Here is an 18747-nt window from a genome sequence, read left to right on the forward strand (position 1 = left end):
TTTTCCAAGATAGATGTATCACCAATGCTTTCATACTAGCTTTGTTCTCAGAAAACCTAAAGGGAAAGATCCTTGCTAGAGACTTTAAGGTTACCTAATGCAGCACACTTGTTAAAGGGAGCTTGACGTTATTTGAGTGAAACAGTTAAAATTCTGAACATCATCTCCAAGTACAGATCAGTGCCAAATACGATTATTTGTTTAAAAAAAGAAAAGGTGATTTCTATTTTATACATACCACACTCACAGAACTATATGTACTTTTATCATTGCAGAGGATAGGAGAAAGTAAACCAAACTAACATGCATCACTGCTTCCTTTAAAAAAAAAAAAAGGCATGGTGGGGCACCTGGGTGGCTCAGGTCATGGTCCCAGAGTCCTGGGATCAAGTCCCACATTGGGCTCCCAGCTCCATGGGGAGTCTGCTTCACCCTCTGACCTCCCCTCTCATGCTCTCTCTCACTTTGTCTCTCTCTCTCTCAAAATAAATAAATAAAAATCTTTAAAAAAAAAAAAAGGCATGGCATCAACAAGGAATAAAATGCAAAAATATATACCATAAGATAGAATCAGACTTCTAGTCTGACAGAGTACTAGAATAGGTACCCTAACTCCTACTAAAAAATGCTAGACTAACAGCAGGCAAGAATCCCAGGAGGACAAAGAACGGCTGAAAACTTTCCAGAATTGTTGAAATACACCAACCCCCTGCCCTGTCCAGGCAGCTCAATGAATTTCACATAATATACAAGTAAAATCCAACTGACTGAAGAAAAAAAAAGAAAAAAAAAGATCTTCAAAGGAGAAGCAATTTAATTACCATATAGCAGCAAAGAAAATGGAATGGTTTTTTTTTTTTCATAAGCCTAAGGAAAAAATATTAGAAAATGAAGGTGGACTTCCAGCTTCAACTCTAAGAGGTAAACAGCCTAGACACAGCCATTCCCATCCTAAACAAGAAGGTGAAGTGAAAATCAGTAACTTGGATCTGTCCGAGAATTGAGGTCACCAGGCAAATAATCACATCAAAATCTTGAGAATCGGGCAAACACAGCGAAACATAGCCATGATCAGCTTACTAGGGACCGAAGCATCTAGAGCTGAGAACTGGTGAAACACTCACGATTATGATGAATTGCTGGAGAGGGAGGACGAGCTTGAGAAAAACTAAGGGCATTGTTTTCCCGCACTTCCATGAGGTTCTCACCATGAAGATCAGAGAAAGAGCCCCCTGTTTTTGCCCTCTGAGGGAAACTGCTATAGGAGAGCTTTATCTAATCTGAAGGAAAGGGCAGAAAGATCAATGCAGCCCCCTCTCCCTTCCTGTCTCCTGTAAGGGAAGCAGGAGTATAAGATGGGAGAAGAGATTCAGAAACTCTCCTGAAGGTCATAGCAACACAGATGTCATCCTAAAAGGATAGGATACCCAACACCTAACCACACTGTCAGTAGGGCACCAGGATAGTAACTGGATTACAGCTGCAGAGCATAGCCCTTTGAGAAGGAGTACTCAGGGAAACCCAAAAACAACAGGGGAAAAGCAATAAAAACAGGAAAATAGGTTTCAGCTTCTGTTAAACACCTCTATGACCAACATGAAATAGAGCCCAGCTCCTAGCCAGAGTAACATAAAAGCTCACACTAAAAGTGTTAACTACGTCCGCTCTGACCTAACACTATCCAGGTTTGAGGAGGGAATAAAAAAGGGATGCAAGCTAAAAGGCAACAAAAAACAGTCTGAAGAGACACACAAGCATCGGACCCAGCTCAGCTATGACACAGATGTTGTAAATATCAGATGGGGAGTTTAACAAATCCATGATTACTGTGTTACGGCTCTAATGGAAAAAGTGAACAACATGCAAGAACACAACAGGTAATGTAAGCAGAGAGGTGGAAACTCTAAGAAGGAAACAAAAGAAAATGCTGGAGACTAGAAATACTGTGATGGAAATGAAGAATGCTCATCAGTAGACAGGATGCGGCAGAATTGCCAACTCAAATGCAAAGAGAAGGATAAAGACAACACGGAATGGAGAATTCAAGAGCTGGGATGGGGGAGGGCCATTACACGTGTCACATACAAGTAATGGGGACGTAAGAAGTAAAAGAAAGGAATGGAAGAAATACATGAATAATGGCTGAGAATTTTCCAAAATAACCGATGCCAAAACATGGACCCAAGGAAGCTTTAAAAACTCCAAGAAATGTACAAATTGCAGAAAACCAAAGACAAAGAAGAAATCTTGAAAAAAGCCAGAGTGGGGAAAAAAAACAGCTTACCCATAGTGGGACGAGGATAAAAATGACATCAGAATTCGCATCAGCAACTATGCACACAGAAGAGGAGCAGAGTGAAATATTTAGTGTTTAAAAAAAATTATAATTATGTATACAGTCAAATTATCCTTCAAAAGTGAGGGTGAAATAATGAGTTTCAGAAACAGATAACTAGTCACTAGAAGATCTGCCCTGCAAGAAGTGTTTAAGGAACTTCTTCAGAAGAAATGAAAATGCTGCAGTTCAGAAACATGGATCTACAGAAAGGAGAGCATGAGAGGAGGAAACGATGATGGTTTAGTTTTCTTCTGACGTGATCTGATGCTCAGCTGTGGAAGTAATGATAGCAACAGTGCACAAGACGGTCATAACACGTGGATGAAGGAAATGTCCAACAGGAGAGAGGACCCGTGCATACTGTCGGTAGGTACCTACAGTACAGATCAGGTAGAGCGGTCTTATTTAAAGGAGCTGTAGATCAGTTGTCTTTGTATATGGGGAACTCTAGGGCAAGCCCTGAACACAGATTTAAAAATAAGTAATAATTGATAGACTGAGAGGAGAGAATCTAGAATCATATTAAATGCTCAGCAAAAACCAGAGAAGGGGGGCGCCTGGGTGGCTCAGCGGGTTAAGCCGCTGCCTTCGGCTCAGGTCATGGTCTCAGGGTCCTGGGATCGAATCCCGCATCGGGCTCTCTGCTCAGCGGGGAGCCTGCTTCCTCCTCTCTCTCTCTCTCTCTCTGCCTGCCTGTCTGTCTACTTGTGATTTCTCTCTGTCAAATAAATAAATAAAATCTTTAAAAAAAAAATAAAAATAAAAAATAAAATAAAATAAAAAAAACAGAGAAGGTAAGAAAGAAGCAAGGATTACAAAAGAACCAGTGCAATGAGTAGAAAACAGTTTTAAAACTGTTTTAAAACCCAAATAGATCAATAGTCTGACATGTGAATAGTCCTAATGAACCAATCATCTTTTTTTTTTTTTTAATTGAAGTTTTTTTTTTTAAAGGAAAGTTTGCCACCACGGATCCTCAGTAAAGTACGATTAAAGGGTATGCGTAGGCTAAGGGAAAGGAATCACATCTCTAAGAAGGAAAAAAGAACAGAGTGCAGTAAATACATAGATATGTTTAATATTTATTGTATTAGACAACAGAAGTGTCTTGGAGGATCTACAAAACAGAACTGAACCATGTAATACCTACACATAAGAAGGGTAGTTTGATAAGAATGCATGTTTAAATTTCCAGGGCACCTGGGTGGCTCACCTGGTTAAGTGTCTACCTTGGGCTCACTCAGGTCATGATGGAATGGAGCCAGCGTCAGACTCCCTGCTGAGCAGGAAGCCTGCTTCTCCCTCTACCTGCAGCTCCCCCTGCGTGTGCTCACGCACTCTCTAATAAAATCTTTTTTTAAAAAAATTTTCACTAATGATGGCTAAAGATAGGAAGAGTACACAAAGTACCAAGCCACCAAGTTGGGGGGTGGCAGCTGAGACAAACAGGGTAAGGAAAAGCAACCCAAACAAACGAAATGAGGGGGATGAGCATAAACAAATGCACAGTCAAGGAGAGTAACAAATGGTGTACAGATAAATTTGTCAGCAACTACATTATATGGAGAGGAGATAAAAGCCCCAAGGGAAAAAAGACCCACAAAAAAATTCAAGACTGTATTTCCAAAAAAAAAAAAAAGACAAAACCCAACTTTATGCTATTGACATGAGAGTATCTAAATAAAGCTACTGAATGAATGACGTAAAAGGCCATACAGTAACCCAGTGATGGCAGACTTGCACAATAGGGTGTCAGATGGTAAATGTTTTCAGTTTTATCTGCACCCTGTCGTAGCTGCTCAACTCTGCTGCTTGCAGAATGAACACAGTTGTCAACACAAAAAGAATAGGCATAGTTATGTCCCAACAGAGCTTAGTTTACAAACACGGGCTGTTAGTGAGACTAGGTCACTAGTCATGGTTTGCTGACCACTGTTTTAAAGCTGTGGCAGCTACATTTATTATCAGCACAGACTTCAAAGTGGGGGAAAAAAACAAACCCAGCTCTTTATTTAAAGATACTCTTTACATAAAGCATTCTACTTAGCAGGAAAGCAATTCTAAGTATATGGCTTAACCACATGAAGCAAAAATTCATGGAGCTATAAGGATAATTAGGGGTAATTTGGGACAGATTAAATTCTTTTAAACATTAGCAATGAAAAGGGCTTCTCCTGTTGCTATTTTTATTTATTTTTTTCCTGTCACTATTTTTAAAATTCAGGTAACAAGCAGGAAAAAAATTATCGATAAACAATTAGTGAAAACATCATTGCTACTGTCTTAAATATTAAAACTTAATTAGGTTATCTATAATATATTAACCCATTTTTAACATGGTAGGTCACTCTTGATTAAGTAGCCTTTGTTTTCACAGTAATACTGACATCTTCCCTAGTGCCAAGTATTGCTTCATAGAATCAGAACGTTTTCATATGTGCTTCTTGGCCTAACCCTAGTCAAAATCCAGGGAGAGTGATATACAAAATGAAATGAAAAATCATATAATCACTTCAACAGATGCAGAAAAAGTATCTAATAAAAATCCAACATCTATTTATGATAAAAACTTTCAACAAAATGAGTATAGAGGGAACCTACCTCAGCATAATACAGGCCATATATGACAACCCATAGCTAACATTATACTCAGTGGTGAAAAGCTGAAAGCTTTCCCTGTAAGATCAGGAATAAGACTAAGATATCTACTGTCATCACTTTTATTCAACACAATATTAAGGTTCTAGCCAGAGCAATTACACAAAAAATAAAAGGCATTCAAATCTAAAAGGACTAAATGAAACTGTCTCGGCAGATTCTTAAAGACTCCACAAAAAGACGATTGGAATAAACAAATATAGTAAAGATACAGGATACAAAATCATATGCAAAAATCTACTGCAGTTCTATACACTAAGAATGAACTACCAGAAAGAAAAATTAAGAATATAACTCCATTTACATTTGCAACAAAAATGATAAAGTATCTAGGAATAAAATGTATCCAAGGATGTGAAAGAACTATACACTGAAAACTTGAAGACACTGATGAGAGAAATTAAACACGACAGAAAGAAATGGAAAGATATTCCACATTCATGGATTGGAAGAATATGGTCAAAATGTCCGTATTTCCAAAAGCAATCTACAGATTCAACACAGTCCCTCTTAAAATTCCAAGGACATTTTTCAAAGACTAACTCTGAGTTCTGTATGGAACTATATAAATTAGAGCCAGAATAGCCAAAGAAACCTAGAGAATGAAGAGCAAAGCTAGAGGCATCACATGTCCTGGCTTCAAACTATATTACAAAGTTGGCATCCTAAAAACAATACAGTGCCAGCATAAAAACAGACACACAGTTTGGGGCGCCTGGGTGGCTCAGTGGGTTAAGCCGCTGCCTTTGGCTCAGGTCATGATCTCAGGGTCCTGGGATCGAGTCCCACATCGGGCTCTCTGCTCGGCGGGGAACCTGCTTCCCTCTCTCTCTCTCTCTGCCTGCCTCTCCGTCTACTTGTGATTTCTCTCTGTCAAATAAATAAATAAAATCTTTAAAAAAAAAAAAAAACAGACACACAGTTCAATGGTGAAATTAGACAACACAGACAAAAACCCAGTCGTAGACAGTCAATTAATTTACAACAAAGTAGCCAAGAGTGTACAACGGGGAAAGAACAGTCTCATCAGTAAATGGTGCTGGGAAAAATGGACAGCCATATGCAAAAGACTGAAAGTGGACCATTACCTTATACCATACACAAAAATTAACCCAAAAATGAATCAAAGACTTGAACATAAGACCTGAAATTATAAAAACTCCTTGAAGAAAACAGAGGCAGTAAGCTCCTTAACATCAGTCTTGGCGATCACTTTCTTTCTTTCTTTTTTTTTTTTTTTAAAGATTTTATTTATTTATTGAGCAAACAGAGATCACAGGCAGGCAGAGAGAGAGGAGGAAGCAGGCTCCCTGCTGAGCAGAGAGCCGGATGCAGGGCTCGATCCCAGGACTCTGGGATCATGACCTGAGCTGAAGGCAGAGGCTTTAACCTAAACACTGAGCCACCCAGGCAGCCCGGCGATCACTTTCTTAATCCAGCACCAAAAGCAAAGGCCAGAAAAGAAAAAAACAAACAACAACAACAACAAAACCAGCGTGGTACCACCTCTAACTATAAAGCTTCCTCACAGCAAAGAAAATGATCAACAAAATGAAAAGGCAGCCTACAATATGGGAGAAAATACTTGCAAATCCTGACTGGCCAACAGGCACATAAAAAGGTGCTCATCATTAATAGTGATTAACAGGGAAATGCAAATCAAAGCCACATCTCATCTCCCATCTATTAGAATGTCTGTTACCAAAAAGACAAGAAATCAGGGTTAACAGGGGTGTGGAGAAGAGGGAACTCTGCACACTGCTGGTAGGAATGCATACTGGTGCAGCCACTGTGGAAAACAGTATAGATGTTCCTCAAGAAGTTAAAAATAGGACTACTGCATGACCCCATAATTCCATTTCTGGGCATTTGCCCACAGTAAATGAAAACACTAACTCAAAAAATTTATGTAGCCTCATATTCATGGCATAACTATTTACAATCACCAAGACACGGAAACAGTCGAAGTGACCATCTACGGATGAATGGATAAAGATGGGGGATATAGACAGTGTTTATACATAATCAATTGAGTATTACTCCACCACTGAAAGGAATACCATCTTGCTACTCGCGATAACACGGATGGACCTTGAGGGCATTAGGCTAAGTGAAGTAAGCCGTTCGGAGGAAGACAAGTACACGTGAGTGTAGAATCCCATTTACACGTGGACTCTGAAAACAAACAAGGAGACAGGCTCGTTTGCACAGAGAACAGACGGGTGGTCTCCAGAGGAGGGTGGATTGGAAGGCGGGAGAAAGGGGATTAAAAAGGGCAGACTTCCAGGCGTAAAATAAGCAAGTCATGTGGATGTCCTATGCAGCCTGGGGATTGTAGTTATTAGGACTATATAGTATATGTGTGAAAGTTGCTGAGAGTGAATTTTAAACATTTTCATTGCAAGAAAAATTATGTTTAATATGGGGTGATGGGTGTTTAACTATAGATGTATCGTGACCATTTTGCAATATATACAAATATAAAAAAAATTCAGTGCGAAAGGGTAGGAGACACAGCTCAGGCAGGTTATACTCAAATCCACAGGGCAGTAAGAATTAAAACTTCTTGCTCCTAAAGCCAGTGCTTTTCCTAAATTCCAACATTTTCTAAGATGTCAGCAACAAGGAAGTAAAGTTTGGGAGACAACATGCTCCCCTCCCTAGAAAGTACCTGATTTGGGCTCTGACAAATCCTGAAAACCAGTAACTGCCTAACTTTGTATTAGCCTTTAGCTTTGCTTACATTTTGACCAAATCCTTTTTTCCTTAACCATTAACACAGAACCAGAGTTCTAGGAGCACACTTTGAAAAATTTGGCCATGTACAAAAGTCAGTCTTTGCAGGATTCACAGACAACATCATTAATCTTCTGTTCATAGTCCTTCTCACTAACACCAGTTTTTGAAGAGTAATGTAAAACAATGGACTTGATACTAGACTTACAATCTAGAATCCATAAGGTACTTTCTAAGTACATCAGGGAAGGCAGAATCATGCTCCCCGGCAAGGCATGACTCCAAGTAAAATCCCCCAGTTTTCTAGGATCCCCTAACCTCTCTTGCCTATAGTGTCCTGATCTTGTAAAATGCTTGTATTTTCATGGAATGTATTCAGAGTATAAATACAATGTACATCAGGAAGTGTAGTATTCTAATAAATGCCCTACGGGCACACAGGCAAAGTTACCGTGAGAAAATACTTGACAACATCTTAACCTTTTAGTTCCTAAGGAAGGTTTGAAGAGCCAAGAGCTATTTGATGAAATTCGAATGACCTACATCAAAGAGCTAGGAAAAGCCATTGTGAAGAGGGAAGGGAACTCCAGCCAGAACTGGCAGCGCTTTTACCAACTGACAAAACTCTTGGACTCCATGCATGATGTAAGTGTCAGACCTAAGTCCCAATGTCCGGAACATTGTCTAGAACGCTGGGTTAATTATAATTACATACAATCTGATTAATTGATTATATGTAATGATACATCAATAGTTTCAGTTTCATTTTGATTTTTTTCCTGTTGGCAGATTTTGGTGATGGTTGGAGTTCACCTTGTCAGCCTCAGTTTGGCACATGTTTCTCTGAGGGGCAATTATGAAATACCGTTTCATCTAGTCATGTGCATAGAATGTCGTGATGCCAGTACAGAATTTAATAGCAATGTCAATGTCAAATTCCCTGGTTTTATAGGACTAATCAATTAAATTAGCATATGTCCTTCATTTATTATTATATTAGAGTTCACCGTGATGCACTGACGGCCGTGTAATTCTATATACAATTCTAAAGAATCCAAAATGTGCCTGGTACCCGAATGTCCACTTTATTTAACCAAACTATTTTATCTGGTGGATTCCAGCAAAGATTGGTATATTCTAGATCAAATGTATTTTCTGAATTAGTGGCCAAAAAGTACAAGATGTTCCTACTAGTAAGTTTTTAAGAATAATCGTTTGTATATTTTTTTTTCTCTTGCAGGTGGTTGAAAATCTCCTTAACTTTTGCTTCCAAACATTTTTGGATAAGAACATGAGTATTGAATTCCCAGAGATGTTGGCTGAAATCATCACCAATCAGATACCAAAATATTCAAGTGGAAATATCAAAAAACTTCTGTTTCATCAAAAGTGACTGCCTTAACAAGAAAGGTTGCCTTAAAGAAAGTTGAATTTATAGCTTTTATTGTACAAACTATCAATTTGTCCTGTAGCGGTTTTGCTGTTTCATTTTTTTCCTTTCTGTTTTTGTCTGGTCTAATACGCACTACATGTGGTTTATAGAGGGCCAAGGCTTGGCAACAGAAGCAGGTGAGCCATCGCTTGTAAGTGGTGGGAAGAGTAGAGAGTGATAGATAGTTGGTGGATCCCAGAAGTTAGCTGCAGTCATGGGGGGTGATCTCCACTGTCAGGGAAGGATGGCACCTAAACCGCCAGTGCCCGAAGTCTGTGTGACAAACTTTCTGCTCATACTTTTCACAGTTGGCTGGACAAAATTTTCTAGACTTTTTGTTGGTGTATTTTCCCCTGTATAGTTAGGATAGCATTTTTTGATTTATGCATGGAAACCTGAAAAAAAGTTTACAAGTGTATATCAGAAAAGGGAAGTTGTGCCTTTTATAGCTATTACTGTCTGGTTTTAACAGTTTCCTTTATATTCAGTGAACTACGCTTGCTCATTTTTTCTTACGTAATTTTTGTATTCAAGTTATTGTACAGCTGTTTAAGATGGGCAGCTAGTTCATAGCTTTCCTAAACAAACTCTAAACATTAATCTTCTGTGTGAAAATGGGTTGGTGCTTCTAACCTGATGGCACTTAGCTATCAGAAGACCACAAAAATTGACTCATATCTCCAGTATTCTTGTCAAAAAAGCTCATATTTTGTATATATCTGCTTCAGTGGAGAATTCTCTAGGTTGTGCAAATTAACCGCCCTAACTGGAGGAGAGCGCCTAGTCCAGTGACCTGCTCGGTAAAATGATGGTTGCAAATGACTAATTAAAAAAACAAAAAAACCAAACAAACAAAAAACTACCAAGAGGCCCTATTCGCATTTAATGCCCTATCTCTGCTATGGCTAGATGGCAAGAAAGTCAGCCAACGATCGTTCAGGACCTTTTGCTGTATAAGTTCTTAAAAAGTCAGGATTCCAGATAATCAGCTGAGACACAGCTGAGAGATTTGAATCAGATCAAGTATTTCCTCTCACGCAACTTGACCCCCCAAATAAATCTCCAATTAGCAAGCGTAGCCAGATACCCATTTTCACATTCCCATCCATCACCAATTGGTCTCTCTTTCCTGGCAGTGCAGGAAAGCTCAGCTACTGATTTTTGTGATTTCGAACTGTCAGACTTCCATGTTTGTATGACTACACATGCCTCTTATCCCTCCGTGTGCCATAGAGTTTAACAAAAGTCTTGTGAACTCCTCCTCACTGTTGAGAATGATCATTTTAAACAAAATAGAAGCTGTAGTAGCCCTTTCTGTGTGCACCTTACCAACTTTCTGTAAACTCAAAACTTGTATTTACTACGCCACAAGAAATCTGATTTCTATTTAAGGTGGCCAAATTATTTGTGTAATAGAAAACTGAAAATCTAATATTAAAAATATGAAACTTCTAATATATTTTTATATTTAGTTATAGTTTCAGATATATATCATATTGGTATTCACTAATCTGGGAAGGGAAGGGCTACTGCAGCTTTACATGCAATTTATTAAAATGATTGTAAAATAGCTTGTATAGTGTAAAATAAGAATGATTTTTAGATGAGATTGTTTTATCACGACATGTTATATATTTTTTGTAGGGGTCAAAGAAATGTCGATGGATAACCAATATGATTTATAGTGCGTGCAAGCATTCATACAGGCAGCACTGGTCTCAGAAACGCCCCAGGTTTGCTCTAGGGGAAGGGGGACATGGAGACCAGCCCCTGTGTGCCGTGAAGGCTGCCGAGGCTCCGTCCCATTCAGGTCACAGAGCAAGTCATCCTCTGCCTCCCACGGTGGGCGATTGCCCTCCTCATTCCCACAGCCAGTCTGTCCAGTCTGTCCACCCAGGTGTGTGGGTGGAGTCTCCCCTGGCTCAAGTGTGCAATTGGGGGGGGGGCGGACAGAGAGGTGGTGCCCGCTGGCTCACCCCCTCCCAGAGCTCCCTCATAGGAGGGCTACTTTCCCGCAGAGCACAGAGCCCCTCCAGCAGTGAGGTCAACACAGGGGTTTCAGGACTTTGGCAATAAGACGCGTAGAGGTACCAGCAGTCTGTAAATAGTGCAAAATCCCATAGGTTGCCAAATAATACACTAATTCCTTTCTATCCTACTAGAGTTGATTTCCAAACAAATGAGTACATGTTTGTTTTCTTTGGATGCTTTTTTGAATGTTATTTGTTATTTTTCAGTATTTGGAGAAATTATTTAATAAAAAAATGTAATCATTTGCTTTTTGAATGCTCTCTAAAAGGGAATGTTCCTTTTGTAATGGTTTAAATTGATCTCAAGGTATTTTAAGATGGTTTATAACCCAGAAGGATGTGAAATTTTTGGTGCCTAAGAAATACCGCTTGGATATTATTATCAATGACAGTGTTAAGTTCCAAAAAGAGTTTCTGGAAGGTAAATTATTCTTCACTTGTGGAATGGTAAATGGTTAAAACCAGAAAGCACATCACATGTTACTCTTATTTTAGTCCCAACTTCAGTTCTCAAAAAAACAGAGCTCAGTGAAAAAAAAGAGACGTGTACTTGGTCAAAAGAAAATCAACTGACATTTGTAAAACTAGGAGGCTGTATCCTACATGGAAAAGAAGTTGTGCCCTTGTGAAATAAGTGGGAAAGAAGAAGGTTATCTTAGGTTTGAGTAGAGTTACAATTTAAGTGAGAAAAGATCCGGTGCTACTGGAAAGCAGCTTCGGTTTCTATGTAGGTGGTGTCTTGCCATCCCAAACTGAGTTCGTAGCAACTTCAGGGAGACTTGGCAACATGCCAAGGTGACTTACAGCAAGTCCTGAAAAGCATCTTTAATTACTGGTGGGAAAAAGTGTCCTTCTCAGTGTTTTTAGGCCTTGCTGGGGGACACCGTAGAAGTGCTTGTCTAAAACTCTGGCAGGGGAACCTGAAAGGGCATCTACTTTCTGGAGAAGGGGAGTAAAAAAAGGACACCCTAAAAGGAATGCTAACACGACTCGTGTGTGAAGAGCTTGAAAGCATCAGCTGAGCTCTGGGTGTGCGTGCGAAGGAAAGCCGACCTTGCTTCAGAACTCCGGGGTGGGGGCTGGGATGGATGTGCAGTTGGACCCACCTAACCCATCTCTTCTCCATTAGTCTTAGCTTAGTTTTGTGTTTAATACCATAAACGACATCACTGTGGAATGAACAGTAAGATTAGACTGTGGTCTGTCAAAACTCAAGAACCCCGGCAGCCCTCAGTGAGATTTCCAGGGTGGGCCGGTCACCCTCAAGACTGTAGCTGTAAATGAATGTGTTTTCACGTGCCTGGTTTGAGAGTTGGATGGGAGAAGAGGAGTGTGAGGAGGACACTTTAACCACTTTGAGTGGAAGTTGCATCATTTTCCAGACTGTGATCAGTCAGCCTGGTCCACCAGGGATTAGTGACCAGGTTTTCAGGAAAGGATTAGCTTCTCTCTAGAAAATGCCTGAAAGAAGGATTTTATTTTCTGATGAAAAGCTGTATGAAAATACCCTCCTCAAATAACTTGCTTAACTACATATAGACTCAAGTGTGTCAATATTCTATTTTGTATATTAAACAAATGCTATATAATGGGGACAAATCTATATTATACTGTGTATGGCATTATTAAGAAGCTTTTTCATTATTTTTTATCACAGTAATTTTAAAAATGTGTAAAAATTAAAACCAGTGACTCCTGTTTAAAAATAAAAGTTGTAGTTTTTTATTCATGCTGAATAATAATCTGTAGTTTAAAAAAAAATGTCTTTTTACCTACACAGTGAAATGTCAGACTGTAAAGTCTTGTGTGGAAATGTTTAACTTTTATTTTTCATTTGAATTTGCTGTTCTGGTAATACCAAACCACACATTTGTATTGAATTGGCAGTAAATGTTAGTTAGCCATTTATAGCAATGCCAAATATGGAGAAACATCATAATAAAAAAAAAATCTGCTTTTTCATTATGTGACTCCAACATGCTTTTGTAGAACTCAATGCAGTTCCAATTTTCCTACCTTTTTTTCTCCTTCTTCTACTGAAGGCAGAGTTATCACTTGAGGCAACTTTTAAGACACTGAAATGGACACTGACATGAATGGCTAAAGGGGCAGAAATCCCCAGTAAGCTTCACCCTGCCTCCCGAGACACCCACCATCCCGTCCACACCTCAGATAGTCCAATGCCAGTTCCTGCAAAGGGTCTGAAGGCAAGGAAGAACCCGCTCGCGAGGCTCTCCTACTCTATCAGTCTTTATCATGAAAAGTGACATTTTATGTTAACAGATGTTATCTAGCCAAAATTTTTGCCTCAACTTAAATTCTTTCTCCCAGAGAACAACATACTTAGTACATGCGGCAACACAGAGGCACAGCATAAACCCTAAAGACAGAAGGTGCTCACGTGGTAAACCAGCTCTTCTATACAACCTCTTGAGTATTTCCCCAAAGTACCTCTGTGTTCAGGTTAGATCATGGACTGGATGATATCACCAACAAACTTTCCTATGAATACTCTCTTCTCCACCACTGACTTCCTCTACCAAGAAAAAAAGGCATTATGATTTAAAAACAAGATTTGCCTTAGTCATCGTAAGTATACCAAGCGTTTGCTAAGTACCTGGTTCACTAGGTGATAAATACTGAAGAAAGAGTAGATAGAGTAAAATACTATCTCTACCCTCAGAACACGTGATTGGAAAAGTGTGTCTAGCAAACCATCCCAGCACTTGGCGCTGCAGAGGCCCCGGTCCAGCAGCAGCGTGCACACACGGCACTGCCTCCGTGTCCCCGGCAAGTAGCAGAGCTAAAGAACACCCTCATGCACATCACACCAGCGAGTCCTCACCCAGAGCACGCATGAAATGAGAACAAATGTGGAGGAAGATACTAACTCCATTTATAAAAAAAAGAAACGGGCTCAGAGTTTAAACAACTGGTTCAGAGCGACTAACACCCATTTTACTGAGGTTTGAAGGGAAAGTCTGTAATGAAGCCATGTATCCCGCGTCCGAGAGCATGCCTCTTGGCCACAAGCCTCCCAGGGAACTGATTTTGTTTTTCTGTTCTTAGATTGATGTTTTACATTTACTGAGCATTCACCCAAGTGCGGAGCATCATATTTCAATACACTATCTCATTTAACTTAGCAAAGCTACAAATCAGCAATGTGAAATACTCCTCACAAGTGCTGTCAACTACCATGATTACCTTCATTGCGTTTATATAAGGAAATGGGGGCTTACAGAACTGAGTTCCTTGCCTAGGGTCACAAAGCTTTGAAATAGTTAAACAGAACCTTAAAAAAAACACACAAAACAAAAAACACTGGGCATCTGGCTCCAGAGTTCATGTTCTTAAGCACTACTGAGAAATTATTAATATGAATCTCCTAACTAGATTAGAAGGACCCATACGGAGCATTCTGTGTCGGGCCTTGTGACATGATCTCGTTTTAATCTAATCCTTTCTGCTACCATGTCAATTTTGAGTTAGACATTGAACAATGATATTTCCTTCTCCTGGACGCATGTGTCCTAGCCCCTGGGGATGTTGCTGGTCAAAACCAGTAACTGCCCAGAGATGATAATATACTTGACTTTGTCAAATATCCAAAAAGGAACCTGTCTCATCAACAGCCACAGGAAAATCAACCAACATTTCTTCAAGGGATGGGGTGGGGGCATATGGGCTACATTCACACTGAAGAACAAAGTTGCTTACAAAGGAAAACTGATGCAGGTCAACAGAGGAATCATGTATACACACTGCAAATTAGCCATAAGCTTTTCTAGGATCCTTCAAGTGTCACTGTCTCAAGTCCTGTCTCAGTACACATGCGACTGTGCCAGAAATAAGAATCAGGGACATCGAAGACCATTAGGATTGTTGGCTAGAATTATAAGGAACTGAGATGAGACTAAAACTCCAAAACAGAGAAACGGGGAAAGTGTGCATAAAAATCCAATAATGGTTCACACAAGATGAGGCTGTGGTGTAATTCTTTCCTGATGAGTTTCATGGCGCACTATGTGGCAGGCATGCTCGATGAGTGAATTTAAAGACCACAAAGGCAATACTAAAACTTAAAGGTGAGGTTTCTGCCCCTAAGGAATCAAAGATGGCAGCCACATGGCTCATCAATTCTACTTTGTATCTACTCAAAAGCAAAGAAAATGTACACACATGACATGCATGCAAATATTTACAGCAGCACTATTCATAATAGCCCCAAAGTGCAAACACCCCAGTGATGAAGACATAAAATGTGACATATCCATACCAGAGAACACAGCCATAAGAAAGTGACATAATGCATGCTCTAACATGGGTGAACCTCAAAACCAGTATGCTGAGTAAAAAGCCAAACACAAAAGACCCCATGTGACTTGATTTCACTCATACAGGATACAGAAGCAGATACAGAAGCAGATCAAAGGTTGCATGGTGCTTGGGGATGGCGACAGGGCATGGGTGACAGTAGGCATGAGGGGACTTTATGGGGAGATGGAAGTGTTCTAAAACTGGATTATACTGATGGTTGCACAACCCAGTAAACTTAATAAAAATTTTGTGCGATTGTACACTTACAGTGAGAAAACTCTGCGGCATGTATGTTATCTCTATGTTTAAATAATTTTTTTAATATATAACGGGCCAACAAGCAAATGTATAGCTTCCATTTGCATTAGAAGCCAGTATGAAGTACTTTGAATACATAAAGACATATGCAGCTGTTTTTCTGAGAAGCCTACAGAAGAGGTTTTCATTGTGCTGGGTGTTCAAGGATCAATTAAAGTTCATAGCACAAACAAGGGCTTACTCAGTAGTAATAGATTTTCCCGATATTTTTTTCAGAATATATAATTTTACTTATGGTCAAGAACGTATCCCCCTAATATTTCACTGATACTGTGTTGTACTAACCCTGAGACAGCCACCATGTGCAAAGCAAACACAAACATGACAAATAAAACTAGCACCTGTGCTCATTTTAAATACAAAAGGATGTGTGGCTCAAATACTAGGTGTTAATAACTAAGACCTTAGTACTTACAACTTTATAATGAGAAAAATCTGGGACCAAGTCTTCTGTCTTTTAACTAAATCTGTGACCTTGGGAAAGTTCTATAACCACTCCAGTTCCACATGAAAAATGGAGTAACATCATCTTAAAGGAATGAGAGAAGTAAATGAGATACAGTATTTAATCTGTTAGCTCAATGTCCACCACACAAGAAGTGCTCAAGACATGGTAGCTGTTTTTTAACTACCCCTCAAGGAAATCTAAAAGCGGAATTTTTTTTCATGCTCTCCCCAAAAATACACAGAAAAAGTGAATGATGAAGAATGATGTAAACAACAGGACTATATATAAACTTTCAACCTCACATACCCTAATAAAGTAAGGTCACACACAGGATTAGGGGAGACTGTTAGGATACTGGCCTGCATTTTCATTATGTCATACATTCCCAACTATCAGACCTTGGCAAGGGTCATCCAGAAGTGACTGTTCTTTCAGAAAGGGTCTTCCTTTTCCAACGAGTATCTCATAGCACAAGAAGAGCAGTGCGAAGACAATTAAAGGAAAAGTGGCAAAGTTACAGAATTTTATACAGCATTCTTCCTGATCAATAAGGAGACTGCCAAAAAAAAAAAAAAAAAAAAAAAAAAAAAAAAAAAAAGACAACCGCCCTTTTCCTCTTTTATACCACATGCAGAGTTCCCCCAGGCTCTCCCTCTAACTGAAGCATATAAATATGGACTAAATTGCCTCAATTGGCATTAATGAGAGGGAGAACAACCGAACTCAAAATCACTACTATAAATACCTTTTTTAAATATACCCAGCAGAACTGAAAACATGTCCATATAAAAACTTATATGCAAATATTCAGATCAGCATTATTTATAAGAAACCAAAAAGTGGAAATAATCTAAATGTCCATCAACTGATAAATAGATAGATGAAATGTGGTATATCCATACAGTTAAATACTATTTGGAAACAGAAAGGAATGAAATACGGGGGCATGCATATAATACAGATAGACTTTGGCAACAGTATGGTAAGTAAGAGAAGCCAATCACAAAAGACCACATATGTTATAAATCCATTTATATTAAATTCCAAAGTAGATCTGTGGTTCCAGGGGCTGGGGGGAGAGGAGGAGATAGTGAGGAGTGACTGCTTAATGGGTACTGGGCTTCTTTTGGGGGCTAGTGAAAATGCTCAAAAATTGTATTGATGGTTGCACAACTCAAAGAATATGAAAGCCTTTGAATTATACATTTTAAGTGGGTAAATATTATGGTATCTGGATTATAACTCAAAAAAGATGTTCAAGGGGAGCCTGGGTGGCTCAGTGGTTTGGGCTGCTGCCTTTGGCTCAGGTCATGATCTCAGGGTCCTGGGATCGAGCTCCGCATTGGGCTCCCTGCTCCGCAGGAAGCCTGCTTCCCTCTCTCTCTCTCTCTGCCTGCCTCTCTGCCTACTTGTGATCTCTGTCTTTCAAATAAATAAATAAAATCTTTAAAAAAAATAAAATTAAATTAAATTTTAAAAAAAAGATGTTCAAAAATAGAAATATATAACCAAATAAGCCTCTATTAATTAAACTGAATTTGTACTTAAAAACCTTTCCATCAAGAAAATTCCAGGCCCAGGGGTACCTGGGGGGCTTGGTGGGTTAAAGCCTCTGCCTTTGGCTCACGTCATGATCCCGGGGTCCTGGGATCGGCCCGCATCAGGCTCTCTGCTCGGCGGGGAGCCTGCTTCCTCCTCTCTCTCTCTGCCTGCCTCTCTGCCTACTTGTGATCTCTGTCTGTGAAATAAATAAATAAAAATCTAAAAAAAAAGAAAAGAAAAGAAAACTCCAGGCCCAGATGGTTTCACTGGTCAATTCTATTCTACATTTAAGGAAGAAATAATACCAATTCTACAGAAACTTTTCAAAACAAACAAACAAACCTGAAGAGGAGGGAATAATTCTCAATCCATTCTGTGAGGCCAGTATTATTTAGCCTGATACCAAAATTAGCTGATAATTAGAAAACTGCAGACTATCCTTCATAAACATAGACACAAAAATTCTAAACAACACTTTAGCATGTAGAATCTAACCATATTAAAAGGATGACACACCATGACCAAGGGGTTACCCCAGGAATATAGAGTTGGTTTCAAGATCAACCAATATAACTGACAATAGTGGAAAAACTAAGAAAGAAAAATCCAGAAGATTATCCTAACAGATGTAGACAAAAAAAGCATGTGATAAAGCCCAACATACACTCCTAAGTAAAAGCTAATAAACTCTCAGCAAACTAGGAATAAAGGGAACTTCCTCAACATAATAAAGGGCATCTACAAAATACCTTCTGTGAGTACTGTACTTAATGTGAAAAGAGTATTTTTTCCCCTTCTAATTTCAGTAACAGAGAAAAGATGTCCACTCTTATTATTTCCATTTAAAACTGCACTGGAAGCTCTACCCAAAACAGGCACACAAGAAAGAAAGAAAAAAGCATTTAGATTAGAAAAAAAAATCATC

The 18747-nt window shown here is 39.2% G+C and overlaps 1 protein-coding gene across 6 annotated transcripts in view; it reads left to right on the forward strand.

Annotated features, from left to right (window-relative positions):
- The window catches only part of NR3C1 (nuclear receptor subfamily 3 group C member 1), a 123984-nt gene extending 110828 nt beyond the window's left edge, over window positions 1-13156 (forward strand). For all 6 annotated transcript variants that reach the window (XM_045075344.1, XM_045075343.1, XM_045075345.1 and 3 more), the window contains exons 8-9: window positions 8220-8377; window positions 8973-13156. In XM_045075344.1, the coding sequence (XP_044931279.1) occupies window positions 8220-8377; window positions 8973-9125 (311 nt within the window). In that variant the 3' untranslated portion in view covers window positions 9126-13156. The remainder of the gene's footprint in view (window positions 1-8219; window positions 8378-8972) is intronic.
- The last annotated feature ends 5591 nt before the right edge of the window (window positions 13157-18747 follow it).

Source organism: Mustela putorius, unplaced genomic scaffold (genome assembly GCF_011764305.1).
Source record: "Mustela putorius furo isolate JIRA1106 unplaced genomic scaffold, ASM1176430v1.1 tig00000145_pilon_pilon_pilon, whole genome shotgun sequence".
NCBI classification, from domain to species: Eukaryota; Metazoa; Chordata; class Mammalia; order Carnivora; family Mustelidae; genus Mustela; species Mustela putorius.